The sequence below is a fragment of the Papio anubis genome, chromosome 9 (assembly GCF_008728515.1).
Source record: "Papio anubis isolate 15944 chromosome 9, Panubis1.0, whole genome shotgun sequence".
Lineage (NCBI taxonomy): Eukaryota > Metazoa > Chordata > Mammalia > Primates > Cercopithecidae > Papio > Papio anubis.
In genome coordinates this window covers 118,147,299-118,168,510 of record NC_044984.1, presented here as the reverse complement: position 1 = coordinate 118,168,510, position 21,212 = coordinate 118,147,299, and the positions used below count along the sequence as shown (strand labels likewise).

The following is a 21,212-nucleotide window of genomic DNA, read 5'->3' as shown; positions in this document are numbered from 1 at the left end:
AACAAGATGAAGAACCAAAACACGGCTCAGGAGGAACACAGGCTCGGACACTACCGACTGGGAGGGTTTCCCAGATGTCCTCACAGACACTGGACAACGTGGTGAGCTGTGTCTGGGCCAGCATCCACGGGCAGGAGGTGCCGTGGCACTCACAGCAGAAAGACCTTCAATGTAAGGTGGGTAAGAACTATGGCAAACGCTGACATTTACTGAGTAGCTGGCTTGTGCAAGTGCGTTCGTACGCACTTTGGACACATGTGCGCTACACCATGAACCAGCTCCTATTTTTAGTCCCACTTTACAGATGAGGAAACAGAGGCAGAGAGAAGTTAGTCATCTGCTCCAAGTTCCATCCTGAGGAAATGGCAGAGTGGGGCCTCAAGCAGAGCAGGGAACCCTGAGAGCCCACTGTGACATCACACAAATGTACAGTGAGAGGAAAGCTCATTTTTCGAAAGGGTCCATGTGCTGTGACCCAGGTGGTCCCTTCTAAATGGGGGGACTGGGCAGCCCTCGGGAAACCCTCCGGTAATGCATTTTCTTCCCACCAGTTCTGTTGGTTTCGGGGTTTTTTTTGCTTTTGGTTTTAGTTGAGACAAGGTCTTGCTCTGTCACCCAGGCTGGAGTGAAGCAGAGCAGTTATGGTTCACTGCAGCCTCGACCTCCTGGGCTCAAGTGATCCTCCTGCCTCAGCTTCCCAAGTAGCTGGGACTACAGGTACAGCCACCACGCCTGGCAAATTTTGGTATTTTTTGTAGAGATGAGGTCTTGCTGTGTTGCCCAGGCTGGTCTTGAACTCACAGGCTCAAGCAATTCGCCAGCCTTGGCCTCCCAAAGTGCTGGGATTACAGAAACGAGCCACTGTGCCCGGCCTCTTCCTACTCATTCTGATGGCTACTGAATGGCAGCGAGTTTGGTCATGCTGCCTGACCAGAGCCTGCACACAGCAGTCGAGCTGGACTGGCATCCTCCAGTGATGACACACGCAGAGACAGAAGCAGCCTTCCCAGGCTCCTGGGAGTCTGTGGAGCTCACCCCGACACTTCTACTGCTCAGAATAAAAGGCTATTGGGAATACTTTCGTTAAGTTCATGAGAGTGGGAAGATGACTCACCTGCCCTGTGTAAAGACCATTTGTTTTACTGGTTGGGAATAAAAACATGTTAATAAATTCAATCAGAATGCTGGGAGCAACTCTGGAGGTTTCTGCTGAAAAAACCAGCCACTTGTAGAAAATCATAAATATAAGGTATCCAAAGATACAGAGCATGAAGAGAAGTTCTGGGATGGAAACCAGGTAAATGTTGAACTTCTTCCTGAAGTGCCTAGAAAAGAAAAGGAATCAATCAACCCATGAACAAGATCAGCCTACGTTAAAAAGAGTAAATTTAACTCTCTACAACTAAACATAAAGCGAATTTCAGAATAACATCATTTCTCATATGATGACTCCAGATACATCTGAGTATCCAGATGCATCTACGAGGAAGAGATGTGAGGTCGGCCAAAATGACTACAGTTTTGGGGGTCAAATCTCACTCAAATTTTCTTCCTTGGTTCCCTAATTCAGAAACATTTTCTTCCTTAAAGTAAGGCTACACAATATTAGTGAATCTGGCTCCAAAATGCTGTATATTACATTGTTATAAAAGTTTTTTAAGACTCCAGTTATAGTGACTTAAAGCTACAACATCAAATTATACAAATTATGTTTACAGATGAGAATGAACAGGTCTAGTTAGAGAAAAATGACACCATCTCTTACTCTTCATATACTAGCTCTAATAAAGTAAAAACAAAAAGATTTTTTATTTGTAAAATAAAAACGGAATATGACAAGCATCCCTTCTGGAAATCGACATGAATGCACATGTCAGATGTCTCCCCCACTTGAATGGAAGCTCCATTGGGGCAATAAATTTTTTCTGCCCTCCTCACTGCTGAACCCCGAGTGCCTAAAATAGCACTTGGCACTACTATGCGCTCGATAAATACATATTTGCTGAATGAATGAATTGCTGAAACCACAGAAAATCTAAACAGCCACAACAGAATCATGTAAATACAACATCATATTGGCTGCCCCTTACCCAATAAATACAACAAGAAGCAAAACTGAAGAAATGCCAAGTTTGGTTTATAAATATTGCTTAAAAAAAAATCTGTACTTACAAGTGGTTAAATATTCCCAGAATGACTCCAAAAGTCATGTGAATGATTCCTAAAATCACAGACATTTTCATTTTGAAAGAGTTTAGAAAAGTGAGGCGATTTGTGGCCAAGTTCCAAATCTAAAACCAAACCAAACAAAACAAAACAGAATCTTTAACTTCCTTCAACAGGTGACACTCAAGAAAGTCCCTGTCTTAACTCGAAAGGTGGCTCTAAGTTTAAGAAGGAAACAACATTCAGGCTTTTCTTTTGATGCTTTCAATCTGAGAACCATTGATTTCCTTAAACCAGGGCCACAGACAGTTAGAAAACAATTTTATCACTGTTAACGCCAAAGGATGCCAGATGGAACCACATAGCACTTAGGGAGATGTGCCTGGGAAGTCTTGACAAAAGGCAAGGCGAGGGAAAGTCACACACAGCTCAGAGACTGGAAGGGTCAGGACACTTTCAAGGTCCTGGGTTATGTCCCCTCTACGTGGGCAGGTGACATACATGTGTCATCACACATTTATATACATGTGCCGTACATGCTCCTATATGTCTATTTTGTCATAAAGTTTAGCTGTGAATACAATGAAATCAGAAATGCTGCAAGTGGCCAAGCCAAGATGTGCCAAGAGGGACTCCAGGCCATGGCTGACCTCCCCAGGGTGCCCCTGGCTGGTCTGAGTCCCCACAACCTCCTCACTCACTGACTGCTTCTCTTACTGTCTGAAAATGAATTCCTACAACCTGCTCTTCAGGTGGGTTAGGAAAAGGGAAACAGGGCCTATTAAAACAGAATCTTTTTTTAATTTTTTTTATTTTTGAGGAGTCTCACTCTGTCACCCAGGCTGGAATGCAGTGGCGCAATCTCGGCTCACTGCAACCTCCACCTCCCGGGTTCAAGCAATTCTCCTGCCTCAGCCTCCTGAGTAGCTGGACCAGCATGCCTGGCTAATGTTTGTATTTTTAGTAGAGACAGGGTTTTGCCATGTTGGCCAGGCTAGTCTCAAACACCTGACCTCAGGTGATCCTCCTGCCTTGGCCTCCCAAAGTGCTGGGATTACAAGTGTGAGCCACTGCACCCGGCCTTTTTTTTTTTTTTTTTTAAGATAAGGGGTCTCACTGTCACCTAGGGCTACAGTACAGTGGAGCAATCACGGCTCACCGCAGCCTTGACCTCCTGGACTCAAGCAATCTTCCCACCTCAGCCTTCCGACAAGCTGGGACCACAGGCGCGCACCACCACTCCCAGGTAATTTTAAAACTTCTAGTCTCCCAGTTCCTAGCCCTGAATTATCTCATTTTGCCCTTGGAAAAGTAAGATTTTAGAATGAAGTATTCAGGGCTGAGAACTAGGAGGCCAGTCAACTTCGCTGATATATTTATATTATATATACTTTTATATATTATTTTAAAGTATGCATTTTATATATGTAATGTACATACATTGGTTTACTTTTGAACTAAATGAATGTAATGCCTAGTTTAAAATTAAGTTAAAACAGAAAGACAAAACTATACCCCAATTTCCTCCAATGCCTCTCAAAAAAAAAAACAAAACTCACTCAAACTTTGTTCCTTGGTTCCCTTATTCAGAAACATTTCTTTCCTTAACACAAAGCTACAAGTTATCACTGAATTTGGCTCCAAAATACTGTGTCTTAAAGAAACTGTTGTAGCTGTGTTTCCAAGTTTTCAGTTACATTAAGACTTAATGCTACAACATGAAATTATACTAATCATGATCAGAGGTAAGAATAAACAGAACACACTAAGAGATACTGCCTCCTTGGAGAGCCCAGGTTAAGGAATGCTAGTCTTTCTTTGCCCAATGACTGTACACAATTACATCCACAAACTAATTTTGAGATGGTTTCTGAGTCATTCTTTTGATTCTCCAGAAAGACTCCTGACAGCCCAGAAAAACCCCACCCAGCCCTGAGGTCCGATGCCTCAGCCACTGCCGCTGAGCCCTAGAAGGGGCTGGGGGTCCTGGCACCCTGCAGCTACTTCTCCATTTTCTGTTTTATTTATTTATTTATTTATTTACTTTTTGAGACGGAGTCTCGCTCTGTTGCCCAGGCTGGAGTGCAGTGGCCGGATCTCAGCTCACTGCAAGCTCCGCCTCCCAGGTTCATGCCATTCTTCTGCCTCAGCCTCCCAAGTAGCTGGGACTACAGGCGCCCACCACCACACCCAGCTAATTTTTTGTATTTTTAGTAGAGACAGGGTTTCACCGTGTTAGCCAGGATGGTCTCAATCTCCTGACCTCATGATCTGCCCGCCTCGGCCTCCCAAAGTGCTGGAAATACAGGCCTGAGTACTTCTCCATTTTCTTTCTACTAACACTTCTCCCATTCCAAACAACTACCCCAGTAAGCTCTACAATAACCTTACGCTTCCTTTCAGCTCTAACATTCCATACTACTTCTTTCCAGATCAAGGGTTTTTAAAAGTTCACATATACAAGGAAGAAATGTAGGAAATGGCACACATTTCGGGGCTACTGAAGTGCCATTTTTTGCCAGAGGAAAATAGGTAGGACACATGACAGAACACAGTCCTGGCTCTCTGAGGACTTCCTCTGACCTCACCTTCCCAAACCAAGGGACCCCAGCTCCTGGCCTCCCCACCCAATGTCCGGGACTGGGATGCACAGGGGCTAATGCGCACCTCCCCCTTGGTGCAGCATGAACCCTGCTCAACAGTCTAGAGAACCTCGTGGCGCCCGAAGCTAAGTGGCACCACAGAGCACCCAGAGACAATGACAGAGTGCGGTGCACTCACAGGATCAATGCCAAGGGGATAAGGGCCTTGGAACACTCCAGGAACGCTTGGATCCAACTGCAAAATGCTGTTGTGCCTGACGACGCTGTCACTGTAACAAAAAGCAGAGTGAGGAGGCTGACCAGGGAGGAGGAAGGTCTAGGAAACATGCTTCCCACCCAGAGCATCACCAGCTATGGGACACTTACTTCCAAAGCACCATCTTCTTACGTTCTGCGGGGGGGTGGCTGGAGGTGTACATGGCAGACACGTTCCACCCAGAGCCGAACAGGTTGACTGACTTTGAGAAACAGTCATTGTAGATGAGGCCGGTGTACACCGAGAACAGCCCCATCAGCAGGAGGATGTACCGGCCATTAAAAAACATCCTCATGATCTGTGAAGGGCAAGGCGGGAGGATCAGAATATGGTTACTGGAGGGTATCCATGTGACAGCTGTCGGTGTGGGAACCACCCTCACCACTCCTCCCGCGGCTTCTCGGAAAACAGCCTGGCCCCGCAGACATCCCTGTCAGCCACAGCTGACAGGCCACACACCTGCCCAGTACAGCCACAGCCTACAGCGAACATCTAAGGGGTGTGTCTCTTTCGGTCACTGCTAATGCCACCCAACCAGATATATGAGCTGGAGTGTTTATATTTTTACCTCTTGTGACTGATTTAGTCTGGGATGATTTTCATTTAACACCAACAAAAGGGCAAATAAAAACATCACAAAGCCATGTCCGAAGTCTCCAAACATCACAGCAAATAGAAACGGGAAGGTGATGATGGTAAAGAGAGCTGCAGAAAAAAGGAAAAGAGATCTCTGATTCACAGCAAATATGGAAAATCTGAGTTCATTCAAACACAATGATACACAACGATCTGGACTTTCTCCAGAATTCCCAAGATAGGATTGTGTGGTTACATTTAAAACCTTATAGTTTTAAATAAGATAGCAAAAAAGTAGCGATCAGCCTCTTTTTCCAAATATCTATTCCATTCTTAGAGCAAGAATGCGGCAATGCCATTGGAAATATGTGTATTTACGAATCAGACTTCCAACCTGGATTGACTTCTCTGTAGCTTCCTACTCCATAAGCATCCACGATGTTCTGAAATCCCTCGGTGAACTTGTTGGTGCGGATTCGAGTGGGGGGTGTTTCTTTCGTGGGGATTATGTTCATGAATGAGGGGATTGTAGCACCACTCTCTCTCTTCCACATAAACAAAGAAAGGAAAAAAATTACTATCCAAGAAGACAATTACTATCCATATTCAACAAATCTGGGTTACTGCTTTGTTTTTATTTTTGAGACGGAGTTTCACTCTTGTTGCCCAGGCTGGAGTGCAATGGTACGATCTTGGCTCACCGCAACCTCTGCTTCCTGGGTTCAAGTGATTCTCCTGCCTCAGCTTCCTGAGTAGCTGGATTACAGGGGCCCACCACCACACCAGCTAATTTTGTATTTTTTGGGGTTTCTCCATGTTGGTCAGGTTAGTCTCGAACTCCCAACCTCAGGTGATCCACCTGCCTTGGCCTCCCAGTGTGCTGGGATTACAGGTGTGAGCCACCGCACCCAGCCTTGGGTTACTGCTTTTGCAACGCTCTGTGTGTAGCTTTGGTACAGGATTAATCTCCACTCAACAGGGTCAAGAGCAGCGAGAGGGGCTGGGGGAAAAGCCCGTCTGTGAGGAAGCAGGGGCTTGGGGAGGGTGGCACTTGGGGGCTGTGGTCTCCAAGACGGAAGGGCGAGAGCAGGACTGAATGGGCCAGAAGTGAATGGGGGCTGGGGAATGCGGGGCACATGGGTATGGAATTGGCTCAGTCACCGACAGAAAACTGACACTGAGTACTTTATCTCTTAAAAACGGTGAAGAAAGAGGAAGTTTGAGGCAACTGCAATATACTTAATAAAAAAATGAGAAAGGCAAGAATAAACCAGAATGTCACATGAATTCTAGTATGGCAAAATCATAAATATAACTTTATCCATCAGTGTTTACAATTCTTCTGAAACGCATTATATTGATTTATAATGAAAATACTTTTAAAATAAGGTAAAACAGGTTATTGCCAGAATAGCAGATTTTCCGGTCAAAATAAGTCTCTTTTTATTTTATTTTATTTTTTTTTGAGAAGGAGTCTTGCTCTGTCACAAAGGCTGGAGTGCAGTGGCATGATCTTGGCTCACTGCAACCTCTGCCTCCCAGGTTCAAGCGATTCTCGTGTCTCAGCCTCCCAGGTAGCTGGGATTACATGTGTGCAGCACACCACCACATCTGACTACTTTTTGTATTTTTAGTAGAGACGGGATTTCACCATGTTAGTCAGGCTAATCTTTACTAAAAATACAAAAACTAGACAGGCGTGGTGGTGCGCACATGTAATCCCAGCTACTTGGGAGGCTGAGGCACGAGAATTGCTTGAACCCAGGAGGCAGAGGTTGCAGTGAGCTGAGATCACTCCACTGTACTCCAGCCTGGGTGACAGAGTGAGACTCCTTCTCAAAAACAAAAAAAAAATAAAATAAAAAGAGGCTTATTTTGACTGGAAAATCTGCTATTCTGGCAATAACCTGTTTTACGTTACTTTAAAAGTGTTTTCATTATCAATCAATCTTATAAGGTCATAAGAAGAAAAAACCCAGGGAGTAGAATACCACCCCACAGACAGTGAGAAGACGCCAGAAAGAAGGTCCACAAGACAGATAAAACCAGTGTAACTGACTGATTCAAAAGGAGTTAAAAGAATTAAGAAAATAATACAAGACAGGAAAAAGCACCAGGAATCAGATTTTAAAAGACTCAGGAATGAGGTAACAGAACTCAAGAAGGAATTAGGAAAAAGAGAAAAAAAAAATTCAGAAATAAGACAAAACCAGAAGGAACACAAAAGTGAAGAACCCTTCCTCATACTGCTGTAAGAGAAACAGAAGGCACAGAGGGGAAATCTTACAAATCAAAAAGAAGGAACAAAAGACAAAAAGGATTCAAGGGAAAGTGACAGATACTGAAGATAAGCAAAGAAGGTTCCACTGAAAGATGACAGGAGGTCCTAAAAGAAGAAAACCAAAGCAAGACAGTAGAGCAAATACCAGAAACTACAATTCAGGAGAACGTTTATGAAATTAACAAAACCACCACCAAAGACTATATATTGAAAGAACATACAGAAAGACCACATTAAGAGACACATTCTGGGCCAGGCGCAATGGCTCATGCCTGTAATCCCAGCATTTTGGAAGGTCAAGGCAGGTGGATCACTTGGGATCAGGAGTTCGAGACCAGCCTGTCCAACATGATGAAACCCCATCTCTGCTAAAAATTCACACACACAAATTAGCCAGGCATGGCAGTGCAGACCTCCAGACCCAGCTACTTGAGAGGCTGAGAATCATTTGAATTCTCACTGCATGAGAATCACTTGAACCTGGGAGGCAGAGGTTGCAGTGAGCCAGTATCATGCCACTGTACTCCAGCCTGGGTGAAAGAGCCAGACTCTATCTCCAAAAAAGAGAGAGAGAGAGAGAGACACACATTCTGTAAAATCATTGTTTTTTGGTTTTTTGTTTTGTTTTTTGTTTTGAGACAAGGTCTGGCTCTGTTGCTCAGGCTGGAGCGCAATACAGCCTCAACCTCCCAGGCTCAAGCAATCCTCCCACCCCACCCTCCAGAGTAGCTGAGATTACAGGTGCATCACCACATCTGGCTTATTTTTAAGTTTTTTTGTAGAGATGGGGTTTAACCATGTTGCCCAGGCTGAAAATCACTAGTCTTTAAAGACAAAACAAAACTAAACTAAACTAAAAAAGCACAAGAATTACAAGGAAAAGAAAATTAGATTAGCATCAGGCTTTTTGTTGGGAGCATGGTGCCAGAACAAGATGGAAGAACATGTGTAAGATACTCAAGGGGAAAAAAAATGAGCCCAGAATTTTATTTCCAGAAAAACTAACTCCCAATTATAAAAAGCAGCAGACAGCTACTGTGATCAACGTGAGAATTCAGGGAATATGATTCTCGCAAGCCTCTGTGAGGCATCTCTAGGGAATGAGCTTCAGGCAGCCAAGTGACTAGAGAGACATGAACCCAAGAACTGGGATCTGCAGACTGGAGGCTGAGACTCCCCTCTTCCGCCTGGCACAGCCTATTAGGAGTTCCGCATGTGAGTCCCCTGTGTGCCTGATCAAATTCAATCTTGGCAACAGAAAAAAAGGCATCCTGTATGTAGACAGGAGCTGACTACCAAGGCAACCGTGAAGAGCCAGACTCATGAGGTGTGGGGATGCAGGTGATGAGCCAGGCTTCATCAACACTGGAGAATGTCTCAGTCACCTGCTTTTATCTTCGAAAGCCAGCTCCTTTTCAAGAAAACTAAAAACGTATGGAGAAAAATAACACAGGACAGGACAGATGAGGAAAGGGAAGAGACGGCGACTGTGAGCAGTAAGAGGTGGGCTGAGAGCTTAGCACCCTTGATGGGAAACCAAGAGTCGGAGTGCACAAGCAGAGCAAAGAACAGCTATGCAGCGGGAGGTGGCCACGCGGCCACTGAGGCCTTAATACACAGCTCTCAAGAGACCCCAGCGCGTGTGCACGCGGGAGATGGAGAAACAGCACCATGGGCTCGATCTGAATTGAATGCAGCCACCTTGAAAGTTACAAAGCAGCACACATACCACATATAACAGGAGTACTAGTCATGTCCCTCAAACTCATGTCACCTCAGTAAAAGAAGAATCATCTGTGTTTATCTCTCAAATAGGTGGTTCATACTCTAAATAACAAAATACTATTTATGTGTTGCTGTCTTTCTCAGTACTGGGTATTCATGTTGATGTCATAATGGACATTATATTTTACATTTGTATCATCACAGAATTATGCAATGAGACAAGGTCACATAACCAAAACACTCATGAAAAAGGTGTTCCTTTAATTGTCACTTGAAATACGTAAACCTGTTCTTTCCATGACCAAAAACCGAGTTTAATGTAGAAGAAAACCTCGCAGGAACATGGAAGAATTATACTAGAATCTTGCAGTGGGAAAAGCCTGTGATTCAACATCTGGAAGGTGTAAGAGCAAAGATGGATAAGTTCAACTATATTTAACAAAAACTTGTGCATGGCCAAAACAAACAAACAAACAAACAGAAACATCCTAGGTCAAAAGATGAGGGACAAACCGGGGAAAATATTCTTACTGGTGTCACAGACCAGGAGCCAACAGAAATTGGCAAGAAAAAGGCCAACATATGATGGAAAATGGCTGTAGAATATGAACAGACAGTTCACCAAAAAAAGAAAATTTAAAAGGCTCTTTTTTTTTTTTGAGACAAAGTTTTGCTCTTGTTGCCCAGGCTGGAGTGCAGTGGCGCCATCTTGGCTCACTGCAACCTCTTCCTCCCGGGTTCAAGCGATTCTCCTGCCTCAGCTTCCCGAGTAGCTAGGATTACAGGCATGATACAAGCATGTGCCACCACGGTTGGCTAATTTTGTATTTTTAGTAGAGATGGGGTTTCACCATGTTGGTCAGGCTGGTCTCAATCTCCTGACCTCGTGATCCAGCTGCCTCGGCCTGCCAATGTGCTGGGATTACAGGTGTGAGCCACTGCACCCAGCCAAAGGATTCTTAAACAAAAAAAAGGTATTCCCCTTCACTCATAATGAGAGAAATACAATAGCTGACAACATCTATCAACATCAGTCCAGCAATTCCATTTCTGGGAATTTATCCTACAAATAGATTTGACATCATAGTGCTATCTGTAAAAGTGGAAACTACCTAAATGACCAGAAAACTGGTTAAATAAACCATGGTATGCACACAACAGAATATTAAACAGTTAAAAGAAAAATAGAAAAGTTTTATTAAGTGAAAAGAATAGTATGAATAGCGCCCTTTTGTGAAGAAAAAGAAAAATAATATCTACTCATATCTGCTTATCTATGGTTAAGAAACTCAAAGAACTAACAGAACTGAAGTAATGGTTATCTTTGAGTAGAGGAAGTGGACAAGTAAGGCTATGGGGTGGGAGGAAGCCACTGAACTGTGTCTTTCATACTCTTTTATTTCTTTTCACTTTTAAACCATGTGAATGAATTACTTACTCAAAAGAGCAATGTAAAAACACATGTACACACATACACCTTTGAATGAGTAGCTCACCATAATTTCAGTTCCAAAACAGAGCCAAGGCTGGGCACAGTGGCTCACACCTGTAATCCCAGCACTTTGGGAGGCTGAGGCAGGAGGATCCCTTGGGGCCAGAAGTTTGAGACCAGCCTCGGCAACAGAGTAAAACCCCATCTCTATTTTAATTTTTTAAATTAATATTTAAAAAAAAACAAGGCCGGGTGTGGTGGCTCACACCTGTAATCCCAGCATTCTGGGAGGCCGAGGCAGGTGAATCATGAGGTCAGGAGATCAAGACCATCCTGGCTAACACAGTGAAACCCTGTCTCTACTAAAAATACAAAACATTAGCCGGCTGTGGTGGTCGGCACCTGTAATCCCAGCTCCTTGGGAGGCTGAGGCAGGAGAATGGCATGAACCTGGGGGGCGGAGCTTGCAGTGAGCTGAGATGGTGCCACTGCACTCCTGCCTGGGCAATGGAGTGAGACTCTGTCTCAAAAAAAAAAAAAAAGAAGAGTCAACACAGTGCATTCTCATTACTCTGTGAAATTCTCCCTTCTTTTTTTTCTCGGAATTTATCAGTTCCATCAGTCTCTCTTCTATTCCTGGCAGAGGAGAGGAAGGCAGCCTTACCGAGCCCTCCTCCAGCGCCCGGCGCAGGTCCTGCAGATCCGCCTCGGGACACCAGACCTCGGCAATGAGGCACTTGTTGGTCACGTCAAAGCTGCACATGTTCAGCATGTGGTAGATGGCCTTCATTTTCTTCACCTGGATCACACGGCTATAGACAGACTCGGCAGCTTTACATAGCACTTGCCTCAAATAGTCCTCGGTTTTGTGCAGTACCTAGGGAAGAACAACAGTGGAATGGGCATGTTTTGGTTTTTGTCCACCTGGCACCCGACTTCCTTTAGAGGACTTTTGTCCCATTGACAGAGGATCATTCCAGGCATCTGCCTATCCTGGTGGCAGCTAAGGGAGCCATTCCTTCCTTCTCCTCCCTGCCCCTAGTACCACTCGGAGGTGGGCAGAAAAATCTAAGCTCAGTCAATCAGATGCCCTATTTTGGGAGGTTGCCTCTGGAGAACATGACCCCGGGGCACAGGAAATGGTGAGACGTCATCGTCACTGCAGCAGCATGGTGGTCTACCAGGGTCCAGCAAGCTCCCCGGGTTCCTACCCATTCCCAAGCTTGGCCTCGCCTCATCAACCCTGTGAGCCACCAACACCCATCCCACCCTGCCAAGAAATCCTCTCTCGCTTAACTGAGTCAGAAGGACACTTCTTGCCAACAAGAATCCTCACTGTCATCAGGAGAAAAATGAATTTAAATCCTGCTGGTAAAATAATGCCCTCACCATGTTAACTGGGGCTGGCTTGTCTTGGGTGATCAAGAATTACAATCCAGACCAGGGGCAGTGGCTCATGCCTGTAATTCCAGCACTCTGGGAGGCCGAGGCAGGTGCATCACGAGGTCAGGAGATCAAGACCATCCTGGCCAACATGATGAAACCCCATCTCTACTAAAAATACAAAAAATTTAGCAGGGATTGGTGGCACATGCTTGTAATCCCAGCTCGGGAGGCTGAGGCAGGAGAATTGCTTGAACCCGGGAGGCAGAGACTGCGGTGAGCTGAGATTACACCACAGCATTCCAGCCTGGCAACAGGGCATGATTCCACCTCAAAAAAAAAAAAAGGATTACAAGAATTATAATCTAGGCTGAGTGTGGTGGCGCACGTCTGTAATCCCAGCAATTTGGGAGGCTGAGGTGGGCGAATCATTTGAGGTCAGGAATTTGAGACGAGCCTGGGCAACGTGGTGACACTCTGTCTCTACTAAAAATACCACAATTGGCCAGGCATGGTGATGTACGCCTGTAATCCTGGCTACTCGGGAGGCTGAGGCAGAGATTGCTTGAACCCAGGAAGCAGAGGTTGCAGTGAGCTGAGATTACGCCACTGCACTCAAAGGCTGGGCAACAGAGCGAGACCGTCTCAAAAAGAAAAAAGAATTACCATCCAACATATCAAAGGTGACCACAGAATATTTGTTTAAAGCCATGTCATTACTACTCAGGTTCCTAACATGTTGCTAAAATAAAACTTCCATGGGGAAGAGGGAGGGAAGCAACATTCCAATCTCACTAGAACATCTTGATTTGTCTATGACCGATATTATCTATGTTAAAAAAACAGAGAAAATGTATGTGTAAATGTTTGGCAGCCCTCAGATAAGGAGGCATCCGCTCCCGGCTTACTCACAGTGTAGAGATCTTGAATGCGGGTGTTCAGCCCCTCCTGGATCTCCCTCCGCTCCTCGGCTGTGTTTGGATAGGGGTACACATGGCAGTGGTAGCTGGAAGACAGAGTTGAACACGCTCTCACATCTGTCAACACTAGAACTAAACGCATTCACCTCCCTGGCACATCTTCTGGCAAAACGAAATGAAAGCAGTCATTTGGGAGACACGGGTGCAGACGCAGGCATCCGCCCTTGGTCAGGCCGTGCATACAGATGCTCAACAACCACCTGCTGAGTGAGACAAATTTAGCAAACTCCCTGTTGGATCCTGCCCTCAATGATTCCTGGCAGCTCATTCCCAATTCCAGCTTCCTAAAATTCAACAATATCCTTGGGCTTGGAATCACTGAACAGGTTTAAACACAAACACAAAGACACACACAGACACACACACACACACACACACACACACACAAACAAAAGGAGAAAAGAGCTCTGGCTTCCTAGCAATTGCCTTTGACAGAGTCTGCAGTCTCCCTGGCTCCTCTCAGGGCCACTCGGCACCCAGACTGCATGGGGGAATGCCGAGCTGTGTCCCCAAACTGCAGTCATTCCCAGACCACCTTCATATGTTAACACCATACTTTTATTTTTCTTTAAGTTCTGCCTCTGAAAAATTAAATACCTATTCTAGCCTTATCCTAAGCAACAATATCTGTGAAATCATGGGTTTGCTGAGCTGGGTATAGTTTTTTAATCGATAGTAAAATAAATATCTGTCTATGAAAATAAAAGGCTTATCCAGGGGACACCTGAAATTACTTTCTATTCCACCAATTGAGAACCAAATTCTAGTAAATAGAAAACACCCAAACCCCCCTCCACCCTGCAAGAAACAAGGCAAGCTGAGTTCTCCATTGGTGGAAGAAAGCAAAGGGGTGTTCTTTTGAGTTTTCTGACTTTGTTTGGCTTTTGCTTATGTTCCCATTTGCTGACAGGAGTAAGTCACAGATTATTGTTGTACCACAACTCAAAATTACTGATGGCTTTTGTCGAACTGACATCTTTCACCTGATCATCTCATTTAGTCCTAAGAGACCTATAAGAAAGCAATCACTCTCCCCTTTTACAGATGAAGAAACTGAGGCTTGGTCACTTGTCCAAGTGAGTCCAATGAGAGAGCGACACAGGAAGACTATGCATCCAGACAGGCCCCTGAGCACCCCTACTCACCACATGCCACACCCTGCCCCAGGGTACCCAGGATAGAAGTGGTGCCACATGCTCAGTGATAACAGATAAGCCCAATGGGCAGCTCAAAGCAACATGAAATCACAACATATGAAAACTTCATTCCTTTTTCAACCAATCTGAAGCCTTGATCCCCAAAGAAAAAAGTCAATTCTAGTAATATTATCAACACAGTCTCAACTTTTAAATTATTTTAAGTAATGCATTGGTAAGAGAGATGACAAATTAAATGTTTAAGAACTTGACAGTGCAGCAAAGAAATCATATAACAAAAAGTAGCAGCCACTCTATTTCTGACTCCAGAGGGATGTTGAAGGAAAACTTGAGGTGGTTGAATATAAAGACATAAATGAAATGTTTCTTTTTCTTACCAATCACAAATCTTCTTAACCTTGTGGCCAATCTGCTCTCCCCAAAAGGATATTAAAAAGACATACCATTTTATGACTTCCCCCTACAAAGAATGAATAAGGGTAAGTGTTACTTCTGTGTGTAGAACTTCTAGAACTTTGGCAGCTCAAACACTGTCAAAGCGTTCATTCATTAATTCAAACCAGTCAATCCTCCTTATTTGAGGATTCTGTAATTACAAATTCACCTACTTGTAATAACAGCCCCAAATCAATCCACAGAGCACTTTCAGTCATGTGCACAGCAGCCAAAAATTTTAGGCACCCGACACCCAGGTTCCCAGGTAAAGTCCAACAAGGTGATGCCCTCCCTTCCCATCTCCACTCTCAGACTATCACCAAGCGTCCTTTTCAGAGTCTGTTTGGTGTCATGTTTTTCACACTTCTGTGGTTTTTTTGGTGATTTCACAGTATAAACAGCCCCAAGTGTAGGGCTGAGGTGTAGTCTGTTGTCCTGTGTCGCGGGAAGTCAGGGACCCTGAACGGAGGGACCAGCTGGAACCGTGGCAGAACAACATAAATTGTGAAGATTTCATGGACATGTATCAGTTCCCAAAAGTAATACTTTCATAATTTCTTACACCTGTCTTTACTGCAATCTCTGAACATACATTGTGAATATTTTATGGACATTTATCACTTCCCTAATAATGCTCTTATAATTTCTTATGCCTGTCTTTACTTTAATCTCTTAATCCTGTTATCTTCGTAAGCTGAGAATGTACGTCACCTCAGGAACACTATTGTACAAATTGATTGTAAAATGTGTGTTTGAACAATATGAAATCAGTGCACCTTGAAAAAGAATAGAATAACAGTGATTTTCAGGGAACAAGGGAAGATAACCATAAGGTCTGACTGCCTGTGGGATTGGGCAGAATAGAGCCATATTTTTCTTCTTGCAGAGAGCCTATAAACAGACGTGCAAGTAAGAGAGATATCACTGAATTCTTTTTCCAGCAACGAATACCCTGGGGAAGGAATGCATTCCTGGGGGGAGGTCTGTAAATGGCAGCTCTGGGAGTGTCTGTCTTATCCGGTTGAGATAAGGACTGAAATACACCCTGGTCTCCTGCAGTACCCTCAGGCTTATTAGGGTAAATTTGAGGTCAGACCGGTTCTCTGCTTTCAAACCCTGTTTTCTATTGTTTAAGATGTTTATCATGACAATACGTGCACAACCAAACATAGACCCTCATCAGTAATTCTAATTTTGCCCTTTGACTTGTGATCTTTGCTTTGCCCTTTGCCTTGTGATCTTTACTGCCCTTTAAAGCCTGTGATCTTTGGGACCTACTCCCTGTTCATACACCCCCTCCCCTTTTAAAGTCCTTAATAAAAACTGCTGGTTTTGCGGTTTTGCAGTTTAGGGGCATCATGGACCTGCCAATATGTGATGTCACCCCCGGCGGCCCAGCTGTAAAATTCCTCTCTTTGTACTCTTTCTCTTTATTTCTCAGACCGGCCGACACTTAGGGAAAATAGAAAGGACCTACGTTGAAATATTGGGGGCTGGTTCCCCCAACAGTCCTGAGCACAAGATGGCTGCGATGTGCCTGACGGAGATGTAGCGTGTGTTAGGGACACTTCATTCAGGTTCCAGTCACAGAGCTGCTGGCTGGGAGCTCAATGTAAATGACTCAACTCCTGTATTTCCCCTAGGAGCAGTGAGTTTTTCCATAGCTGATAATTTAGAGATTTCAGTGACTTTTTTTTTTTTTGAGACAGAATTTCTCTCATTACCCAGGCCAGAGTACAACGGCACAATCTCGGCCCACTGCAACCTCCACCTCCTGGGTTCAAGCGATTCTCATGCCTCCGCCTCCCGAGTAGTTGAGATTACAGGCATGTGCCACCACACCCGGTTAATTTTGTATTTTTAGTATAGATGGGGTTTCTCCTTGTTGGTCAGGCTGGTCTCGAACTCCTGACCTCAGGTGATCCGCTCGCCTCGGCCTCTGAAAGTGTTGGGATTACAGGCATGAGCCACTGTGCTCGGCCCTCAGTGACTTTATGAAGCAAAACTACTGTAAATAATAAGAATCACCCTGCATTTACAAATATCCGACAAAGCAGAATTCTATAAAAACTGAATAGGTTTTTAGCCTATTTGCGAGACACTATTATAGGTGCTAAGGATATAGCAGTGAAGAAAACTGACAAAAATCCCTGACCTGGGAGGGGAAGGGAACTTAAACTTATATTCAACTTGACAGCAAAAGAAACAAAGAAAGTACGCCAGGTAGAGATAAGTGCTATACACAACAGATGCAGGATGAAGAGAGGGGAGAGAGGGCAGGCTTGGGCACTGTGATCTCACATAGGACAGGCAAGGAAGATCTCCCCGAGAAGGTGACATCTGAGCAATAAAGAAACGCAGGTGAGCTTCAAGTCAGGGTAAATGGAAAAAAAATTGCAGGAGGTGAGGACGCGAGCCCCATGGTCGCTGGGAGAAGAGACTTCCAAGCAGAGGAGAAGCACACACAGAAGCACGGTCGGGAGACTTGAGGAGGCCAGCATCGCCGGGGAGAGACATAGTAACACCAGCTCAGATATGACGAGGGCCACAGGCCCACTGTGCGGCTCCACAGGGCTTTTGCTGAGGAAGACAGGAAGCCCCTGGAGGGTCGTGAGTATAGGAATGAAATGATCTGACTGTGGTTTCCTGGGGATCATTCTGGATGCCAGGAGAAGAGACCAGGCTGAGGCAGAGGCAGGAGCAGGAGCCCAGTCAGGCGAGGCAGGTGCGGGACGAGACCTGGACCAGGAGGGAGGCAGAGCAAGGAGAAGCAGTCGGACTCTCTCTTTAGAAGAGATGGCCACCAGATCTGCTGAGGGATTCAAGTCAGATGTGAGAAACAGAGAAGAGTGGGGAGAAACCCAGGGCTTTCAGCCTGGGCAGGTAGATCAATGGGTCTGGAAGGGCAGGTTTGGGAAGAAAGATCAGATGTTCAGTTTTAGGCAAAAGCAGAAACAGTCTTCCAGATACTTAAACGGAGATATGAAGTAGATGGACATAAAAGTCTAGTATTCTGGGGACAGGTCCAAGCTAGGGATATATACATTTGAGGCATGGTATTTAAAATCATAAAATTATGTGAGATCCCTAAAGGCAGAAATAAGAGAGAAGCTGTCCAAAAATTGAGCCCTGGGCCCAGGGAACAGAAGCACAGACTGGGGAGCTACAGCATAGCATGGGCAGGTGGTGGTGGGAGGGAGGGGATGGCAGGAGGAGGAGATGGAGGATGTGGCTGGGAGAATGAATACAATGAATAAATGATGTCAGTTAATGGAGCCACCCACTAGACACGTTGAGGATAATGGAAGCCGACTTCACACTGTCAGAAAAGAGTTAGAACCAGGAAAAAGAGGCTGGGAACAGTAATCCCCACACTTTAGGGGGCCAAGGCAGGAGGATCGTTTGAGCCCAGGCCTGTAATCTCAACACTTTGTGGGGCAGAGGCAGGAGGATCATTTGAGCCCAGGAGTTCAAGACCAGCCTGGGCAACATGGTAGTGTGTCAACGAACACAACCACTTAAGGCACAAGGCAGAAGAAGTGCCACACACAACAGAAAAACACAAACTATACAACCAAAGAAAGCGCCCATGTCCTCAAGCCTGTAATCCCAGCACTTTGGGAGGCCGAGACGGGCGGATCACGAGGTCAGGAGATCGAGACCATCCTTGCTAACCCGGTGAAACCCCGTCTCTACTAAAAAATTACAAAAAAACTAGCCGGACGAGGTGGTGGGCGCCTGTAGTCCCAGCTGCTCGGGAGGCTGAGGCAGGAGAATGGCGTGAACCCGGGAGGCGGAGCTTGCAGTGAGCTGAGATCCGGCCACTGCACTCCAGTCTGGGCGACAGAGAGAAACTCCGTCTCAAAAAAAAAAAAAAAAAGAAAGCGCCCATGTCTAGCTTTGATGTAGAGAGAACGGTCAGCATTTAGAAATGACACCAATGGGGGAAAATGGCTAAAAATAGCCTCTAAGGACTGTAATGACTTCAAGAGGGTCAGACATTGAACCCAAAAGACACTAAACCTGACACTATAAACAAATCCTAGAACCTGAGTAAAAGTTACCAAATAAAATACCCCTATCTTACCCAGAAAAAGACTGAAAGAACATACACTTGTCATGTTAACAGTGGCTCAGAATAGGAGACTGCAAGTGACTTATTTTTCTTCTTGTTTTCTACATTGTTCCCAATTTTCTATAATGGACATGCATTTTCTTTATAACCATGGGGATGGGGATCGTATTTTCAAGATATTCTCTGTATTCCTTCACAGATGTTTACTGCCCTTTAACATATTCCATAAAAATTTGGCATAAAGGCCAGGTGCGGTGGCTCATGCCTGTAATCCCAGCACTTTGGAAGGTCGAGGCGGGTGGATCACCTGAGGTCGGGAGTTCGAGACTAGCCTGACCAACATGGAGAAACCCCGTCTCTACTAAAAACACAAAATTAGCTGGGCGTGGTGGCACATGCCTATAATCCCAGCTACTAGGGAGGCTGAGGCAGGAGAATTGCTTGAACCTGGGAGGCGGAGGTTGCGGTGAGCCGAGATCGTGCCATTGCACTCCAGCCTGGGCAACAAGAGTGAAACTCCATCTCCAAAAAAAAAAAAAAAATTTGGCATAAGAGGCCAGGCACGGTGGCTCACGCCTATAATCCCAGCACTTTTTGAGAGGCAAAAGCAGGCAGTTGCTTGAGGTCAGGAGTTCGAGGCCAGCCTGGCCAACATGGTAAAACCCCGTCTCCATTAAAGATACAAAAATTAGCTGGGCGTGGTGGCGGGTACCTGTAGTCCCAGCTGCTCAGGAGGCTGAGGCAGGAGAATCACTTGAACCCGGGAGGTGGAGGTTGCAGACTCATAAGAGAACTTACAAATTCTATTAAAAAAATTTTTGAGTAAATGCTCTGCATGAGAATTACTGATATTGTCTCTTAATAAGGAAAAAACTCAAAAAATATGTAAATGCTACTTTGGAACAGTTTTGATCTTAGTTTTAATCAGCTTGAAATAAAAAAGTCATCAAGGTCACAACTGAAGGATAATTAACAGATGGCCACTGGCAGTTACAAAAGTCACAAAAAAGTAGAAAATATTACAAGTGTGTGGTGAATGAAGGGCTTGACTGATTAGATTTCAAACGGATTAGATTTTTATTTTAGAAAACCAAAAATAAATCACAGGCTGGGCGTGGTGGCTCATGCCTGTAATCTCAGCACTTTGAGAAGCCAAGGAGGGTGGATCACTTGAGGTCAGGAGTTCAAGACCTAACTCCTGATCGTGTTTCAATATGGTGAAACCCCATCTCTACTAAAAATAAAAAAATTAGCCGGGTATGGCAGTCCACACCTATGTAGTCCTAGCTACTCGGGAGGCTGAGACAGGAGAATTGCTTGAACCCGGGAGGTAGAGGTTGCAGTGAGCTGAGATCATGCCACTGCACTCCAGCCTGGGTGACAGAGTGAGACTCCATCTAAGAAAGTAAAAATAAATAAATAAATAAATAAATAAATAAATAAATAAAAACCAAATTTCTCTTTATTATGGGATGTATATTAATCTGGCAGCCAAAATTCCTGAGGCTAACCTAGAAAAAAAATAAGAACCTTTCCTCAAAATTAAGAAAACCAAGTTCCTTTTCCACCTTTAGTAGATCAGCAGTTCATCCTTGTTTAAAGCAATAGTTATCTTTACTGTGAAGTCTAAAAAACAGAGATATCTTAAGGGTGACTATGACTCTGTCTTTCCCGCTGCCTCCATCCTCCCTTCTGAACCATTCAGCCCCACACCACAGCTGTTAGGTGTGTACATGGGGATGGATGGGGTGGCGGGAGAGTAACTGGCCCACAGCAGTAAATGTATATGTGCATGTGCTCTGTGTCCCCAAGCTACCTCTGACAGAGCCAAGGAAAAGCAACCCCTCAATACCAATGGGCACACCCAGACGCCACATCTTGGCTTCAAAATACCAAGACTTGCACTCAAAAAAAAAAAAAAAAAAAGCGCCCTTGAAGAAACAGTTGATTCCAGAGCCGTGTGAGAGGAATTGCAACATGCATCTGGACATCCTGTTGTACAAACAAGTGCTCAAAAAGTGATGGGAACGTGTAAAATGGATATAAAGGCCAGCCTGAATGGATTCCAACTGGCCAAATCTAGGAGAATGTGAATACCAAAATAAATAATTAAAGGAACAGGAACCTATCAAATAAAATAGGA

At 44.7% G+C, this 21,212-nt stretch overlaps 1 protein-coding gene across 2 annotated transcripts in view; it reads right to left on the bottom strand.

Moving 5' to 3' along the window:
• ATP6V0A2 (ATPase H+ transporting V0 subunit a2) overlaps positions 1 to 21,212 on the bottom strand; it is a 53,811-nt gene that overhangs the window by 9,774 nt on the left and 22,825 nt on the right. For both annotated transcript variants that reach the window (XM_003907346.4, XM_021923130.2), the window contains exons 7-15: positions 14,937 to 15,019; positions 13,335 to 13,428; positions 11,704 to 11,916; positions 5,996 to 6,146; positions 5,594 to 5,730; positions 5,136 to 5,323; positions 4,948 to 5,038; positions 2,173 to 2,291; positions 1,115 to 1,325 (exon numbers count right to left, since the gene is read on the bottom strand). In XM_003907346.4, coding sequence (XP_003907395.1) covers positions 1,115 to 1,325; positions 2,173 to 2,291; positions 4,948 to 5,038; positions 5,136 to 5,323; positions 5,594 to 5,730; positions 5,996 to 6,146; positions 11,704 to 11,916; positions 13,335 to 13,428; positions 14,937 to 15,019 — 1,287 coding nt within the window. The remainder of the gene's footprint in view (positions 1 to 1,114; positions 1,326 to 2,172; positions 2,292 to 4,947; positions 5,039 to 5,135; positions 5,324 to 5,593; positions 5,731 to 5,995; positions 6,147 to 11,703; positions 11,917 to 13,334; positions 13,429 to 14,936; positions 15,020 to 21,212) is intronic.